This window comes from Schistocerca cancellata, chromosome 11 (assembly GCF_023864275.1).
Source record: "Schistocerca cancellata isolate TAMUIC-IGC-003103 chromosome 11, iqSchCanc2.1, whole genome shotgun sequence".
Taxonomy (NCBI): domain Eukaryota; kingdom Metazoa; phylum Arthropoda; class Insecta; order Orthoptera; family Acrididae; genus Schistocerca; species Schistocerca cancellata.
In genome coordinates, this window is record NC_064636.1 from 82095815 (window position 1) to 82110182 (window position 14368).

A 14368-nucleotide genomic window follows, 5' to 3' on the forward strand; every position below is an offset into this window, starting at 1 on the left:
TGGGTCAAGGGCTATAAAGGAGTTTGTATTCTCTGTTGACTAGCTATAAACTCATATAACCACATTTTCAGTAATTCCTCTGTATTTTAACAGGTCTCCTAAACTTTTATAACATCATAAAAAAGCATCCAAATTAGAAGTTTTACTGGCCAGATTGCAGCTAATACATATCCTGATTACTACACTACTGGCCATTAAAATTGCTACACCACGAATATGACGTGTCACAGACGCAAAATTTAACCCACAGGAAGAAGGTGCTGTCATATGCAAATGATTAGCTTTTCAGAGCATTCACACAAGGTTGATGCCTGTGGCAACACCTATGATGTGCCGACATGAGGAAAGTTTGCAACTGATTTCTCATACACAAACAGCAGTTGACCAGCATTGCCTGGTGAAACGTTGTTGTGATGCCTCGTGTAAGGTGGAGAAATGCGTCCCATCACGTTTTTGTCTTTGATAAAGGTCAGATTGTAGCCTATCGTGATTGCGGTTTCTCGTATCGCGACATTGCTGCTTGCGTTGGTCGAGATCCAATGACTGTTAGCAGAATATGGAATCGGTGGTTTCAGGAGGGTAATACGGAACGCTGTGCTGGATCCCAATGGTGTCGTATCACTAGCAGTCGAGATGACAGGCATCTTATCCACATGGCTGTAACGGATCGTGCAGCCACGTCTTGATCCCTGAGTCAACAGATAGGGATGTTTGCAAGACAACAACCATCTGCACGAACAGTTCGATGATATTTGCAGCAGCATGGACTATCAGCTCGGAGACCGTGGCTGCGGTTACCCTTGACGCTGCGTCACAGACAGAAGCGCCTGCAATGGTGTACTCGACAACGAACCTGGGTCCACGAATGAATCCAGGTTCTGTTTACAGCATTGTGATGGTCGCATCCGTGTTTGGCGACATCGCGGTGAACGCACATTGGAAGCGTGTATTCGTCATCGCCATACTGGCGTATGACTTGGCCTGATGGTATGGGGCGCCATTGATTACACGTTTCGGTCACCTCTTGTTCGCATAGACGGCACTTTGAACAGTGGACGTTACATTTCAGATGTGTTACGAGGCGTGGCTCTACCCTTCATTCGATACCTGTGAAATCCTACATTTCAGCAGGATAATGCACGACGGCATGTTGCAGGTCCTGTATGGACCTTTCTGGATGCAGAAAATGTTTGACTGCTGCCCTGGCCAGCACATTCTCCAGATCTGTCACCAGTTGAAAATGTCTGGTCAATGGTGGTCGAGCAAGTGGCTCGTCACAATACGCCAGTCACTACTCTTGATGAACTGTGGTATCGTGTCGAAGCTGCATGGACAGCTGTACCTGTACACGCCATCCGAGCTCTGACTCATTGCCCAGGTGTATCAAGGCCGTTATTATGGCCAGAGGTGGTTGTTCTGGGTACTGATTTCTCAGGATCTATGCACCTAAATTATGTGAAAATGTGATCACATGGCAGTTCTAGTATAATATATTTGTCCAATGAATAACCGTTTATCATCTGCATTTCTTCTTGGTGTAACAATTGTAATGGCCAGTAGTGTAGTTTCAGCAAAGTTATATTGACCTCTTCGGGTCACCGGATATGTAATGATAAAGCTCCTCTGTGTGGCACATTGCTGTCTGGTTGTTGAAAACATGGCAGTGAATTCACAGAACGCACACTCCGACACAGCGCTAAGTACACTAAAATAAAAGCCATAACTGTATCAGTAAGGCACAGAGGTATCAAGTACATCAGATAGAGCATATCCACTGCTATCAATGAAACTTCTACTTTGGAAGATTTTTACATTGATATAGAGATCACTCGGCTCTGACAATGCCAGGTAAATACATTTTATAGCCTCAGTTAGACAGAACTCTTTTTTACAATTTCAATGAAACTCATGACAACTCTGCAAGTGACAGTGAGAAAATGAGAAGAGAGAGATAGAGAGAGAGAGAGAGAAAGTGAATAACAGATTTTTACAACAAACTTCTTTTGTTCTGGTATGAAATCATGGTCATCTGAAACTCGTCTTATCTGGAGTGCGCATCGTCCCGAAGTCGCAAAGGCAGTGTAAATGGCTTCTCCAGTGCAAGTAAAGACACTTGTCGCATCTTGTTGATGTGCTGTATTCACATTTCTCCTTTTGTATCTACATATAAATTCAAAAAGAAATGCACGCTCACCAACTAAAATCAAATTTCTCTATGGACATCTTTTGTCAGTATAGTAGAAGGAAGTGAGATGTATTGCTACTTCAAATAATGACGTATATCACTGCACTGTGTCGCTTAGGAATAATATTAGCTCCCAGTGTCATTGTCTCTACTGCCAATTTTTTTGTTTTAATGGTGTTGTTTCTTTGTTACAGGTAACCGAAAAGCTCAACATGGAGCCAGCAGATTGTCCCGAAGTCAAGGAAGAAGTTGAAGAAGAGCAGTGTTGTATTGACATGAGTTCTCCATGGGTAAGTATCAACAGGACTCTTTCGTATGTACACTCCTGGAAATTGAAATAAGAACACCGTGAATTCATTGTCCCAGGAAGGGGAAACTTTATTCACACATTCCTGGGGTCAGATACATCACATGATCACACTGACAGAACCACAGGCACATAGACACAGGCAACAGAGCATGCACAATGTCGGCACTAGTACAGTGTATATCCACCTTTCGCAGCAATGCAGGCTGCTATTCTCCCATGGAGACGATCGTGGAGATGCTGGATGTAGTCCTGTGGAACGGCTTGCCATGCCATTTCCACCTGGCGCCTCAGTTGGACCAGCGTTCGTGCTGGACGTGCAGACCGCGTGAGACGACGCTTCATCCAGTCCCAAACATGCTCAATGGGGGACAGATCCAGAGATCTTGCTGGCCAGGGTAGTTGACTTACACCTGCTAGAGCACGTTGGGTGGCACGGGATACATGCGGACGTGCATTGTCCTGTTGGAACAGCAAGTTCCCTTGCGGGTCTAGGAATGGTAGAACGATGGGTTCGATGACGGTTTGGATGTACCGTGCACTATTCAGTGTCCCCTCGACGATCACCAGTGGTGTACGGCCAGTGTAGGAGATCGCTCCCCACACCATGATGCCGGGTGTTGGCCCTGTGTGCCTCGGTCGTATGCAGTCCTGATTGTGGCGCTCACCTGCACGGCGCCAAACACGCATACGACCATCATTGGCACCAAGGCAGAAGCGACTCTCATCGCTGAAGACGACACATCTCCATTCGTCCCTCCATTCACGCCTGTCGCGACACCACTCGAGGCGGGCTGCACGATGTTGGGGCGTGAGCGGAAGACGGCCTAACGGTGTGCGGGACCGTAGCCCAGCTTCATGGAGACGGTTGCGAATGGTCGTCGCCGATACCCCAGGAGCAACAGTGTCCCTAATTTGCTGGGAAGTGGCGGTGCGGTCCCCTACGGCACTGCGTAGGATCCTACGGTCTTGGCGTGCATCCGTGCGTCGCTGCGGTCCGGTCCCAGGTCGATGGGCACGTGCACCTTCCGCCGACCACTGGCGACAACATCGATGTACTGTGGAGACCTCACGCCCCACGTGTTGAGCAATTCGGCGGTACGTCCACCCGGCCTCCCGCATGCCCACTATACGCCCTCGCTCAAAGTCCGTCAACTGCACATACGGTTAACGTCGACGCTGTCGCGGCATGCTACCAGTGTTAAAGACTGCGATGGAGCTCCGTATGCCACGGCAAACTGGCTGACACTGACGGCGGCGGTGCACAAATGCTGCGCAGCTAGCGCCATTCGACGGCCAACACCGCGGTTCCTGGTGTGTCCGCTGTGCCGTGCGTGTGATCATTGCTTGTACAGCCCACTCGCAGTGTCTGGAGCAAGTATGGTGGGTCTGACACACCGGTGTCAATGTGTTCTTTTTTCCATTTCCAGGAGTGTATGATCCACTTCCCTGTATAGGCTTTTTCTGGAATTTTGAAATATTTTTTTTTGCAATTTGAAACAATGGAAAATTCTGAATGGAATAACAACAGTAGTAGGAAATAATTAGATTGGTACTTGCCACATAGAGGAGGTGCTGAGTTGCAGATAGGCACAATGAAAAGGCAAACATTTAAGCTTTCGACTGAAAGGCCTTCTTTGGAACACACACACGTGTCCGTTGTCTCTCGCCTGGCTGCTGGAGAAAGTGGCCATGTATGTGTTAGCTGTGTGTGTGTGTGTGTGTGTGTGTGTGTGTGTGTGTGTGTGAGTGTGTGTGTGTGAGAGAGAGAGAGAGAGAGAGAGAGAGAGAGAGAGAGATTTCTATTTCTGAAGAAGGCCTTTTGGACGAAAGCTTAAATGTTTGATTTTTCATTATGCCTGTGTGTGACCCAACACCACCTCTATGTGGTGGATAGTAGTCTGTCCTTTTCACATCCTTGGTGTTTGCAGTTTGTCACATTTTGAAGTGGCTGATGTGAATTATTTGAGAAAGTGCGGCAAAACTTTAAGTTTATCTGAAACACAATAGTGTCTTGCAATAGTAATAATGCAGCAAGCTCCAAGGATCACATCATTCTGATGGAGTTTTGTAAACTATGCCTTTTTTGGTGTTTGTAAAAATTGCCACTCATGAAATAAATTCAAACACTACATCAGTAGTTACGTTAACATAGCTAAAAACCGAAATAAATTGCTTATTTCAAAAGAAAAGAATAGCACTTCCATTGAGGAAGTGTCACCGTCTGCATACCTGATGTGACAGGTGCTGTTTTTGTTGTTGTTGTTTGCTGGATTTTTCAACCAAAGACCGGTTTGATGCAGCTCTTTTTCCTTTTGACTTTTATGTTTTTAGTTGTGTTCATCTTAAGCCCAACATGCCTATGGGGCTAAGCTTCGTGTATTCAGTCGGCAAGTGACTGCTTGATACACCAATGAAGCATTCCCAGTGCATTATTTCTTGTATACATCACAGAACTATGTCAGGAGTGCTAATTACTGGTCAACATTTACTATGTATTGCTGAATAGTTCATCCATTACCCATCGGTGGACATTTATTTCATGAGCATATGTAATTTTTTTATGCTCCATTGATCACGCCTCTGCCAATAACAGTATTTTTAAATTGTTGCACTCTTATTCATGCAGTTTTGCATCAGTGAACCTCTCTGACATTACTTTTCTGTTGGTAATAAAATTAAAAAAAATTAATTTGGCCTGAATATTATGCACGGACTATTATTTTCATCTATTGATTATGACTCTGATTTTTCTGCTAGAACGGACAAATATCAGGAGCTTTTTCACCAATGATAATCTTTATCCAGAAAATCTAACTGGCTTTTAATAATAGAATTTTTGCATTTAAACCTCAAATATGGATATTCAAACTTTGCTTTGTTTCATTTTTTATTCAGATCAGAGCTTCAAGGACAAAGTAATCTCTTTTCTTGACTGCTTTGTTACTACAGTGGCTCGATATTGCAATTACATAAAATACTTTTCCACTTACTTTCAAGTAACTGGTTGTGTCAGCCAGAAACAAAAGTATCAGTACACTTCATTTTAAAATTCAATTATAGGCACATACGGTTGCTAGCTACTCATTTAAATGCTCAGCTTTTAATTTTAAACACAGATAGGCCTAACAAATTTGTGACTTCCTTTTCTTACACCCATTGTATAGCGTTCTGAGCAATTTACATATATTTCATTATGAACCTAAAGCCTTTGCCTAGTGGCTGCCATATAAAATAATAATGCAGAAGACATTTCTACTTCTTCTCAAAGGCACCACTTTAGTCTACTACACAAAAATTACCCAGCCGCTTCCCGTGTTGTCTTTCTTTCCTGTTCTCATCCGAGTAAGTAACTACACTAATATTCCTCTCAGCAGTGACGCACACTAATTTGGGATTTATTTTATTGCAAATAGATATATATGAATGATTCTTGCACTGTCCCCATCTTCTTTGACAAAAGACCATAGGCCTTGATCAGCTCACAGTTTCAGTACATCAAAAGACCAATGCGTCGACCCCCTTACCACATTGTATTTCCTTGTGACACGGTTAATAAGACTTCAACATTTAAATTTTTATTCTTTGCTAACAAATTTCTCTTATTTCAGAAATGCTTTTCTTGGTGTTGGCAATCACACATCCTCTCTGCTTCGACCATTATCAATCTGATTGCAATTTGTGGCCAGATAACTGTGTTTATATACACCGTCTCAGTCCAGCTGCATTTCTGTTAGGCATGGTGTTGACAGCTTTCCATAGTCCACCAGTGACCATCACTTCTGCAGCTAACCAGGTTGTGATTCTCATCTCCCCCATGAGATTTCTCTCCAAGTAACCAAGAAACATATTAAGCAATTAAATTACAAACTTATACAAGTAACAGTATTCACTTTGCTCGCGTACATTCCTCAACTTATACGACTCCTGGCGTGAATAACTTAGAATATAGGATTTTCTCCCGATAAAAATGATCTGTTCATAAATGGGCTGCTGTAATCTCCATGCCACAATATTAAGTTTAAGTCTCCTCATCTCCCAGTACCTACTGCAACCTACACCCTTCTGAATGTGCTTACTTTGTTCACCCCTTGGTCTCCCTCTGCAATTTTTAACCTCCATGCTCTTCCCTCCACTACTAAATTTGTGATCCCTTGATGTCTCAGAATGTGTCCTACCAACCCATGTGTTCTTCTAGTCGTATTGTGGCACAAATTACTTTTTCCCCAATTCTCCTCATTAGTTACGTGATATACCCATCTAGTCTTCAATATTTTTCTGTGACATCATGTTTCAAAAGCTTCTATTCTTTTCTTGTCTGAACTGCTTATTACCATGTTTCAGTTCCATAAATGTCTGCTCTCCTGACAGGTACCTTCAAGAAGACTTAAATAATGGAAACTCCAGGTAGGAATATCAACAATGCAGGAAAGATAGATTGCTACTGAGCATAAAGGTAACATGTTAAGTTGGAGACAAGCAGGCGATCATCTGTGCGCCAGGTGTGTTTGCATGTGTGAATGGATGGTGTGTGTTTTTCCTTTTCTGACAAAGGCTGTGGCCAAAAGCTTATGTGTAAGTGTCTTTTTAATTGTGTCTGTCTGCAACTTAGCATGTTATCTTTATGATAACTAGCAATCTATCTTTTCCTTTGTTGTTCAATAAGACTTCAACATTTAAATTTTTATTCTTTGATAACAAATTTCTCTTATTTGAGAAATGCTTTCCTTGCTGTTGCCAATCCATCTCTGCTTTGACCATTGTCAATTATTTTGCTGCCCAAATATCAAAACTTGTCTATTACTTTTAGTGTCGTATTTCGTAATCTAATTCCCTCAATATCATGTAATTTAATTTGACTACATTCCATTACCCTTGTTTGACTTTTGTTGATGTTCATTTTATAATGTCTTTCCAAGACGCTATCCATTCAATTCAGCTGCATCTTTCACATATCGGACAGAAATGCAGGCTCACTGGCAAACCCCAAATTTTTTAACTACTCATAGCTCTCAGCTATGTAAAACTGTTTAATACACATAATGAGAGTCTTTGATTGTAAATTATTCGTTTATAAAATCGACTCTTGCAATTTTGGCCATGTGTATTGCGAAATTGTGCTTCAGTGTATGTCAAAACCTTAAACAATATCTGACACATATATATGGGGGACCAGCACATCTGTATATTAGATATGTGATGTCACTGTTGTTATCATGAGCAGAAGTGTGATTTGATTTTTGTAAAAGATAAATATAATGCTAACATTAAATACCAAACATATGGATGTGGTGATCACATACATACATGTCAGATATTGTAGACTAAATAGTCTTCAAGGGTTTGTTGCTGGATCACGTTGCGCAAATTCCACAATATTTCCTCGGAGCAACTGTCCGACATCTTCAGGTGGTTCAACCTTGCTGGTGGGTAGGTAGTCATACCTAGCCACCAGCAAGGTTGAACCACCTGAAGATGTCGGACAGTTGCTCCGAGGAAATATTGTGGAATTTGGACAACGTGATCCAGCAGCATACCCGTGAAGACTATTTACAACACATCCACTGGGAAAGCTTGTAGTCAAAAGTAATCATGGCTGTTAATGAAGGTCCAAGCATACAGAATAGGTTCTAAAATATGTAATTGGTTGAAGGTTTCTTACGCAAAAGAACACAGTATGTTGTCTGGATGGTGAGTATTCATCATAAACAAGCATATTCCCAGGAGTGCCCCTTAGAAGTGTGTTAAGACTTCTCTTATTCTCTACATACATAAATGATCTGATGGATAGGGTAAATTATGGTAAGTGAATGTTTGCTGATGGTGTTGGAGTGTCATCTTTGTGCAACTGTTGGAAGGTACAGATTGACTTGGGCAGAATTTCTATTTGATATGATGGATACCAGCTTGCTCTAAATGTGGGAAAATATAAGTTAATGCAGATGGATAGGAAAACAATCCTACAGCATTCAGATACAGTATCAGTGATGTGTTGCTTGACACAGTTCATGCTGATTAGATATATAGCCATAAAAAAATAAATAAAATAAAATAAAAAAGTAGTTACTTGAGATGGAATGAGCATGCAGTGTGGGTAGTAGTGAAGGTGAATGGTCAACTTTCCTAGGAAAATTCTGGTTGTCTGTAAAGGAGACAGCTTATAAAACACTAATGTGACCCATTCTTGCATGCTGCTCAAGTGATTGGGATTCTCACCTGATTGGATTGAAGATAAACATTGTTGCAGTTCAGAGGAGTGCTGCTAGATATGTTAGATATGTTACTGGTAACTTGATTAAGTCACAAGTGTTGCAGAAATCTCTGTGAACTGAAATGGAAGTTCCTGGAGGAGTCATGACTTTCTTTTTATGAAACACTACTAAGAAATTTTGGGACATGTCATTTGTGGCTGACAACTGCAGAATCAGTTTACTGCTGCTGATGTAAATTTCTCATAAGGGCCATGAAAGTAACATGAGAGTAATTAGGGCTTGTTCAGAGGTCATTTACCATCATGTAAAGTCATCTGATGATCAAAACAAATTTCAAAATGATGTACATAAGATATCAGTATGGAGTAAAAAGTGGCAGTTGACTCTGAATCATGAAAAGTAATAACAGAAATCCACTAAATTTCAGTTACACAGTAAATCACACAAATGTAAAGACTGGAATTTCAATTAAATACCTAGATATTCCAGTTATGAATAACTTAAATTGGAACGATCTCTTAGATAATGCCACGGGGAAGTGATTTATTGGCAGAACACATAGAAAATAAAACAGGTTTATTAAAGAGACTGCTTACACTCTGCTTGTCCACCCTCTTCTGGAGTATTGCTGAGTGGTGTGGAATCCACATCAGATAGGATTGACAGAGGACAGAAAAAGTTCAAAGAAGGGCAGCTCATTTTGAATTATTGAGAAATAAGGGAGAGAGTTCCCAGATTGATGTGTTGGCAGATGTGCCAACACCTTGTTGTTAGAGGAGGCCGAAATGCACGCTATAATCTAACGCAGACTGGCATGAGGTCTGGAACAGGATATGTAATGAATGCTATAAAGAAAAGTACGTAGCTCCTGGAATACTTAACTTTAATCCATTATTTGTATACAGCATTCTTGATGATACAAGTGAGACTCTCTCTAGAAATGGTTAATGGCGCCTTGCTAGGTCGTAGCCATGGACTTAGCTGAAGGCTATTCTAACTATCTCTCGGCAAATGAGAGAAAGGCTTCGTCAGTGTAGTGGCTAGCAAAGTCGTAGTACAACTGGGGCGAGTGCTAGTACGTCTCACCAGACCTGCCATGTGGTGGTGCTCGGTCTGCAATTACTGACAGTGGCGACACGCAGGTCCGACATGTACTAATGGTCCGCGGCCGATTTAAAGCTACCACCTAGCAAGTGTGGTGTCTGGCGGTGACACCACACAGATGTAATACATGAATTGGGATGGCAGTCATTAAAACAAACCCATTTTTTGCTGTGGCAAGACCTTCTCATGAAATTTCAATCCCCAACTTTCTCTTCAGAGCGTGAAAACATTTTGTTGGCACCTAACTATGTGGGGAGGAATGATCTTCATAGTAAAATAAGAGAAATCAGAGCTCGCAAAGTAAGATTTAAGTGATTGTTTTTTCCACCCACTGTTCGAGAGTCAAATGGTAGAGAAGTGGTGTGATAAACACTCTGCCAGGCATATATGTGTCAGATATTGTTTAAGGTTTTGACATACACTGAAGCACAATTTCGCAATACACATGGCCTAAATTGCAAGAGTAGATTTTATAAACGAATAATTTACAGTCAAAGACTCTCATTATGTGTATTAAACAGTTTTACATAGCTGAGAGCTATGAGTAGTTAAAAAATTTGGGGTTTGCCAGTGAGCCTGCATTTCTGTCCGATATGTGAAAGATGCAGCTGAATCGAATTTCAGAGCAATCATGTGTAATGTAATTGGATAGATAAAAAATCTACTCACCAAGTGGTGGCAGGAGAACATACACACAGAAAAGGTTTAATTTATGGAAGCCTTTGGAGCCAGTGGCTCCTTCTTGCAGCTGAAGAGTTGAAGTGGAAGGAAGAGGGATGAAGGAAAAGGACTTGAGAGGTTTAGGAAAGGGGGTATAGTTCAGAAAAGTCCCCCAGAACCCCAGGTCAGCGGACACTTACTTGGTTGAGATGACAAGGGAAGACTGATTGTTGGGGACTGCGCCAGATGAGATTTGAAAACATGAGAGGTTAAGGGTGGAAGACAAGGTAATGTGCAAGACAGAGATTACAACTAGAACATTGTTCATGAGTTAATAAGAGTGAAAAGCTAAGTGCAGTTTATGTAACAGTGTAAGGAAGGGGGACAGTGAAAAATAGACAAGTTAGAAAATGAAAAATGTTGAAAACTAAAATGGAGTGAAGAAAGAAGTAGTTACTCTAATGAAATGCCGAGAGGGAAGGAATTAACGTAAATTAAGGCCAGGTGGGTGGTGAGAACCAAGGTAGATGCCGTGTTTCTTGACTTCCGCAAGGCGTTCGATACAGTTCCCCACAGTCGTTTAATGAACAAAGTAAGAGCATATGGACTATAAGACCAATTGTGTGATTGGATTGAGGAGTTCCTAGATAACAGGACGCAGCATGTTATTCTCAATGGAGAGAAGTCTTCCGAAGTAAGAGTGATTTCAGGTGTGCCGCAGGGGAGAGTCATAGGACCGTTGCTATTCACAATATACATAAATGACCTGGTGGATGACATCGGAAGTTCACTGAGGCTTTTTGCAGATGATGCTGTGGTGTATCGAGAGGTTGTAACAATGGAAAGTTGTACTGAAATGCAGGAGGATCTGCAGCGAATTGACGCATGGTGCAGGGAATGGCAGTTGAATCTCAATGTAGACAAGTGTAATGTGCTGCGAATATACAGAAAGATAGATCCTTTATCATTTAGCTACAAAATAGCAGGTCAGCAACTGGAAGCAGTTAATACCATAAATTATCTTGGAGTATGCATTAGGAGTGATTTAAAATGGAATGATCATATAATGTTGATCGTCGGTAAAGCAGATGCCAGACTGAGATTCATTGGAAGAATCCTAAGGAAATGCAATCCGAAAACAAAGGAAGTAGGTTACAGTACACTTGTTCGCCCACTGCTCGAATACTGCTCACTGGAGAGCAGCGCGCTTCGTTACAGGATCATTTAGTAATCGCGAAAGCGTTACGGAGATGATAGATAAACTCCAGTGGAAGACTCTGCAGGAGAGACGCTCAGTAGCTCGGTACGGGCTTTTGTCAAAGTTTCGAGAACATACCTTCACCGAAGAGTCAAGCAGTATATTGCTCCCTCCTACGTGTATCTCGCGAAGAGACCGTGAGGATAAAATCAGAGAGATTAGAGCCCACACAGAGGCATACCGACAATCCTTCTTTCCACGAACAATACGAGACTGGAATAGAAGGGAGAACCGATAGAGGTACTGAAGGTACCCTCTGCCACTCACCGTCAGGTGGCTTGCGGAGTATGGATGTAGATGTAGATGTAGAACATGTTATAGCAGTAGTTCTCACCTGTGGAGTTCTGAGAAACTAGTGTCTGGGGGAAGAATCCAGAGGGTACATGTGGTGAAACAGGCACCGAGGTCATGACTGTCATGTTGTAGAACGTGGTCTGTAACAGGATATTGTGTGTTGCCAGTATACATGCTCTGCCTATGCCGACTCATCTTGACTGATGACTAGGTGGTAGTCACGGCGATGTAAAGGGGTGAACAGTGTTTACATAAGAGCATGTATATGACGTGTCGTTTCACAGGTTTCTCTCCCTTTGATAATATATTTTTTGCCTCATAATAGGGCTGGCGAAGCCCACGCCTACTACAGTAGTACAAGTACAGGGCTATTACAAATGACTGAAGCGATTTCATAAATTCACTGTAGCTCCATTCATTGACATATGGTCGCGACACACTACAGATACGTAGAAAAACTCATAAAGTTTTGTTCGGCTGAAGCCGCACTTCAGGTTTCTGCCGTCAGAGTGCTCGAGAGCGCTGTGAGACAAAATGGCGACAGGAGCCGAGAAACCGTATGTCGTGCTTGAAATGCACTCACATCAGTCAGTCATAACAGTGCAGTTCAACAAAGATCCACCAACTGCTAACTCCATTCGGTGATGGTATGCGCAATTTAAAGCTTCTGGATGCCTCTGTAAGGGGAAATCAACGGGTCTGCCTGCAGTGAGCGAAGAAACGGTTGAACGCGTGCGGGCAAGTTACACGCGTAGCCCGCGGAAGTCGGCAAATAAAGAGAGCAGGGAGCTAAACGTACCACAGCCGACGGTTTGGAAAATCTTACGGAAAAGGCTAAAGCAGAAGCCTTACCATTTACAATTGCTACAAGCCCTGACACCCGATGCCAAAGTCAAACGCTTTGAATTTTCGGCACGGTTGCAACAGCTCGTGGAAGAGGATGCATTCAGTGCGAAACTTGTTTTCAGTGATGAAGCAACATTTTTTCTTAATGGTGAAGTGAACAGACACAATGTGCGAATCTGGGCGGTAGAGAATCTCACGCATTCGTGCAGCAAATTTGCAATTCACCAAAAGTTAACGTGTTTTGTGCAATCTCACGGTTTAAAGCTTACGGCCCCTTTTTCTTCTGCAAAAAAGACGTTACAGGACACGTGTATCTGGACATGCTGGAAAATTGGCTCATGCCACAACTGGAGACCGACAGTGCCGACTTCATCTTTCAACAGGATGGTGCTCCACCGCGCTTCCATCATGATGTTCGGCATTTCTTAAACAGGAGATTGGAAAACCGTTGGATCGGTGGAGATCATGATCAACAATTAATGTCATGGCCTCCACGCTCTCCCCACTTAACCCCGTGCGATTTCTTTCTGTGGGGTTATGTGAAAGATTCAGTGTTTAAACCTCCTCTACCAAGAAATGTGCCAGAACTGCGAGCTCGCATCAACGATGCTTTCGAACTCATTGATGGGGACATGCTGCGCCGAGTGTGGGAGGAACTTGATTATCAGCTTGATGTCTGCCGAATCACTAAGGGGGCACATATCGAACATTTGTGAATGCCTAAAAAAACTTTTTGAGTTTTTGTATGTGTGTGCAAAGCATTGTGAAAATATCTCAAATAATAAAGTTATTGTAGAGCTGTGAAATCGCTTCAATCATTTGTAATAACACTGTATATATGCCAACTAGCTCTGCAGATGATGAAGAAATTGAAGAAATGTATGATGAAATAAAAGAAATTATTCAGGTAGTGAAGGGTGACGAAAATTAATAGTCATGGGTGACTAGAATTCGGTAGTAGGAAAAGGGAGAGAAGGAAACGTAGTAGGTGAATATGGATTGGGGCTAAGAAATGAAAGAGGAAGCCGTGTGGTAGAATTTTGCACAGAGCACAACTTAATCATAGCTAACACTTGGTTCAAGAATCATAAAAGAAGGCTGTATACATGGAAGAAGCCTGGAGATACTGACGGGTTTCAGATAGATTATATAATGGTAAGACAGAGATTTAGGAACCAGTTTTAAATTGTAAGACGTTTCCAGGGGCAGATGTGGACTCTGACCACAATCTATTGGTTATGACCTGTAGATTAAAACTGAAGAAACTGCAAAAAGGTGGGAATTTATGGAGATGGGACCTGGATAAACTAACTAAACCAGAGGTTGTACAGAGTTTCAGGCAGAGCATAAGGGAACAATTGACAGGAATGGGGGAAAGAAATACAGTAGAAGAAGAATGGGTAGCTCTGAGGGATGAAGTAGTGAAGGCAGCAGAGGATCAAGTAGGTAAAAAGACGGGGGCTCGTAGAAATCCTTGGGTAACAGAAGAAATATTGAATTTA

The 14368-nt window shown here is 42.2% G+C and overlaps 1 protein-coding gene across 1 annotated transcript in view; it reads left to right on the forward strand.

Moving 5' to 3' along the window:
* LOC126108233 (zinc finger protein 674-like) overlaps positions 1 to 14368 on the forward strand; it is a 73403-nt gene that overhangs the window by 11801 nt on the left and 47234 nt on the right. Inside the window, exon 2 of the mRNA XM_049913464.1 lies at positions 2380 to 2475. Within this exon, the coding sequence (XP_049769421.1) occupies positions 2380 to 2475 (96 nt within the window). The remainder of the gene's footprint in view (positions 1 to 2379; positions 2476 to 14368) is intronic.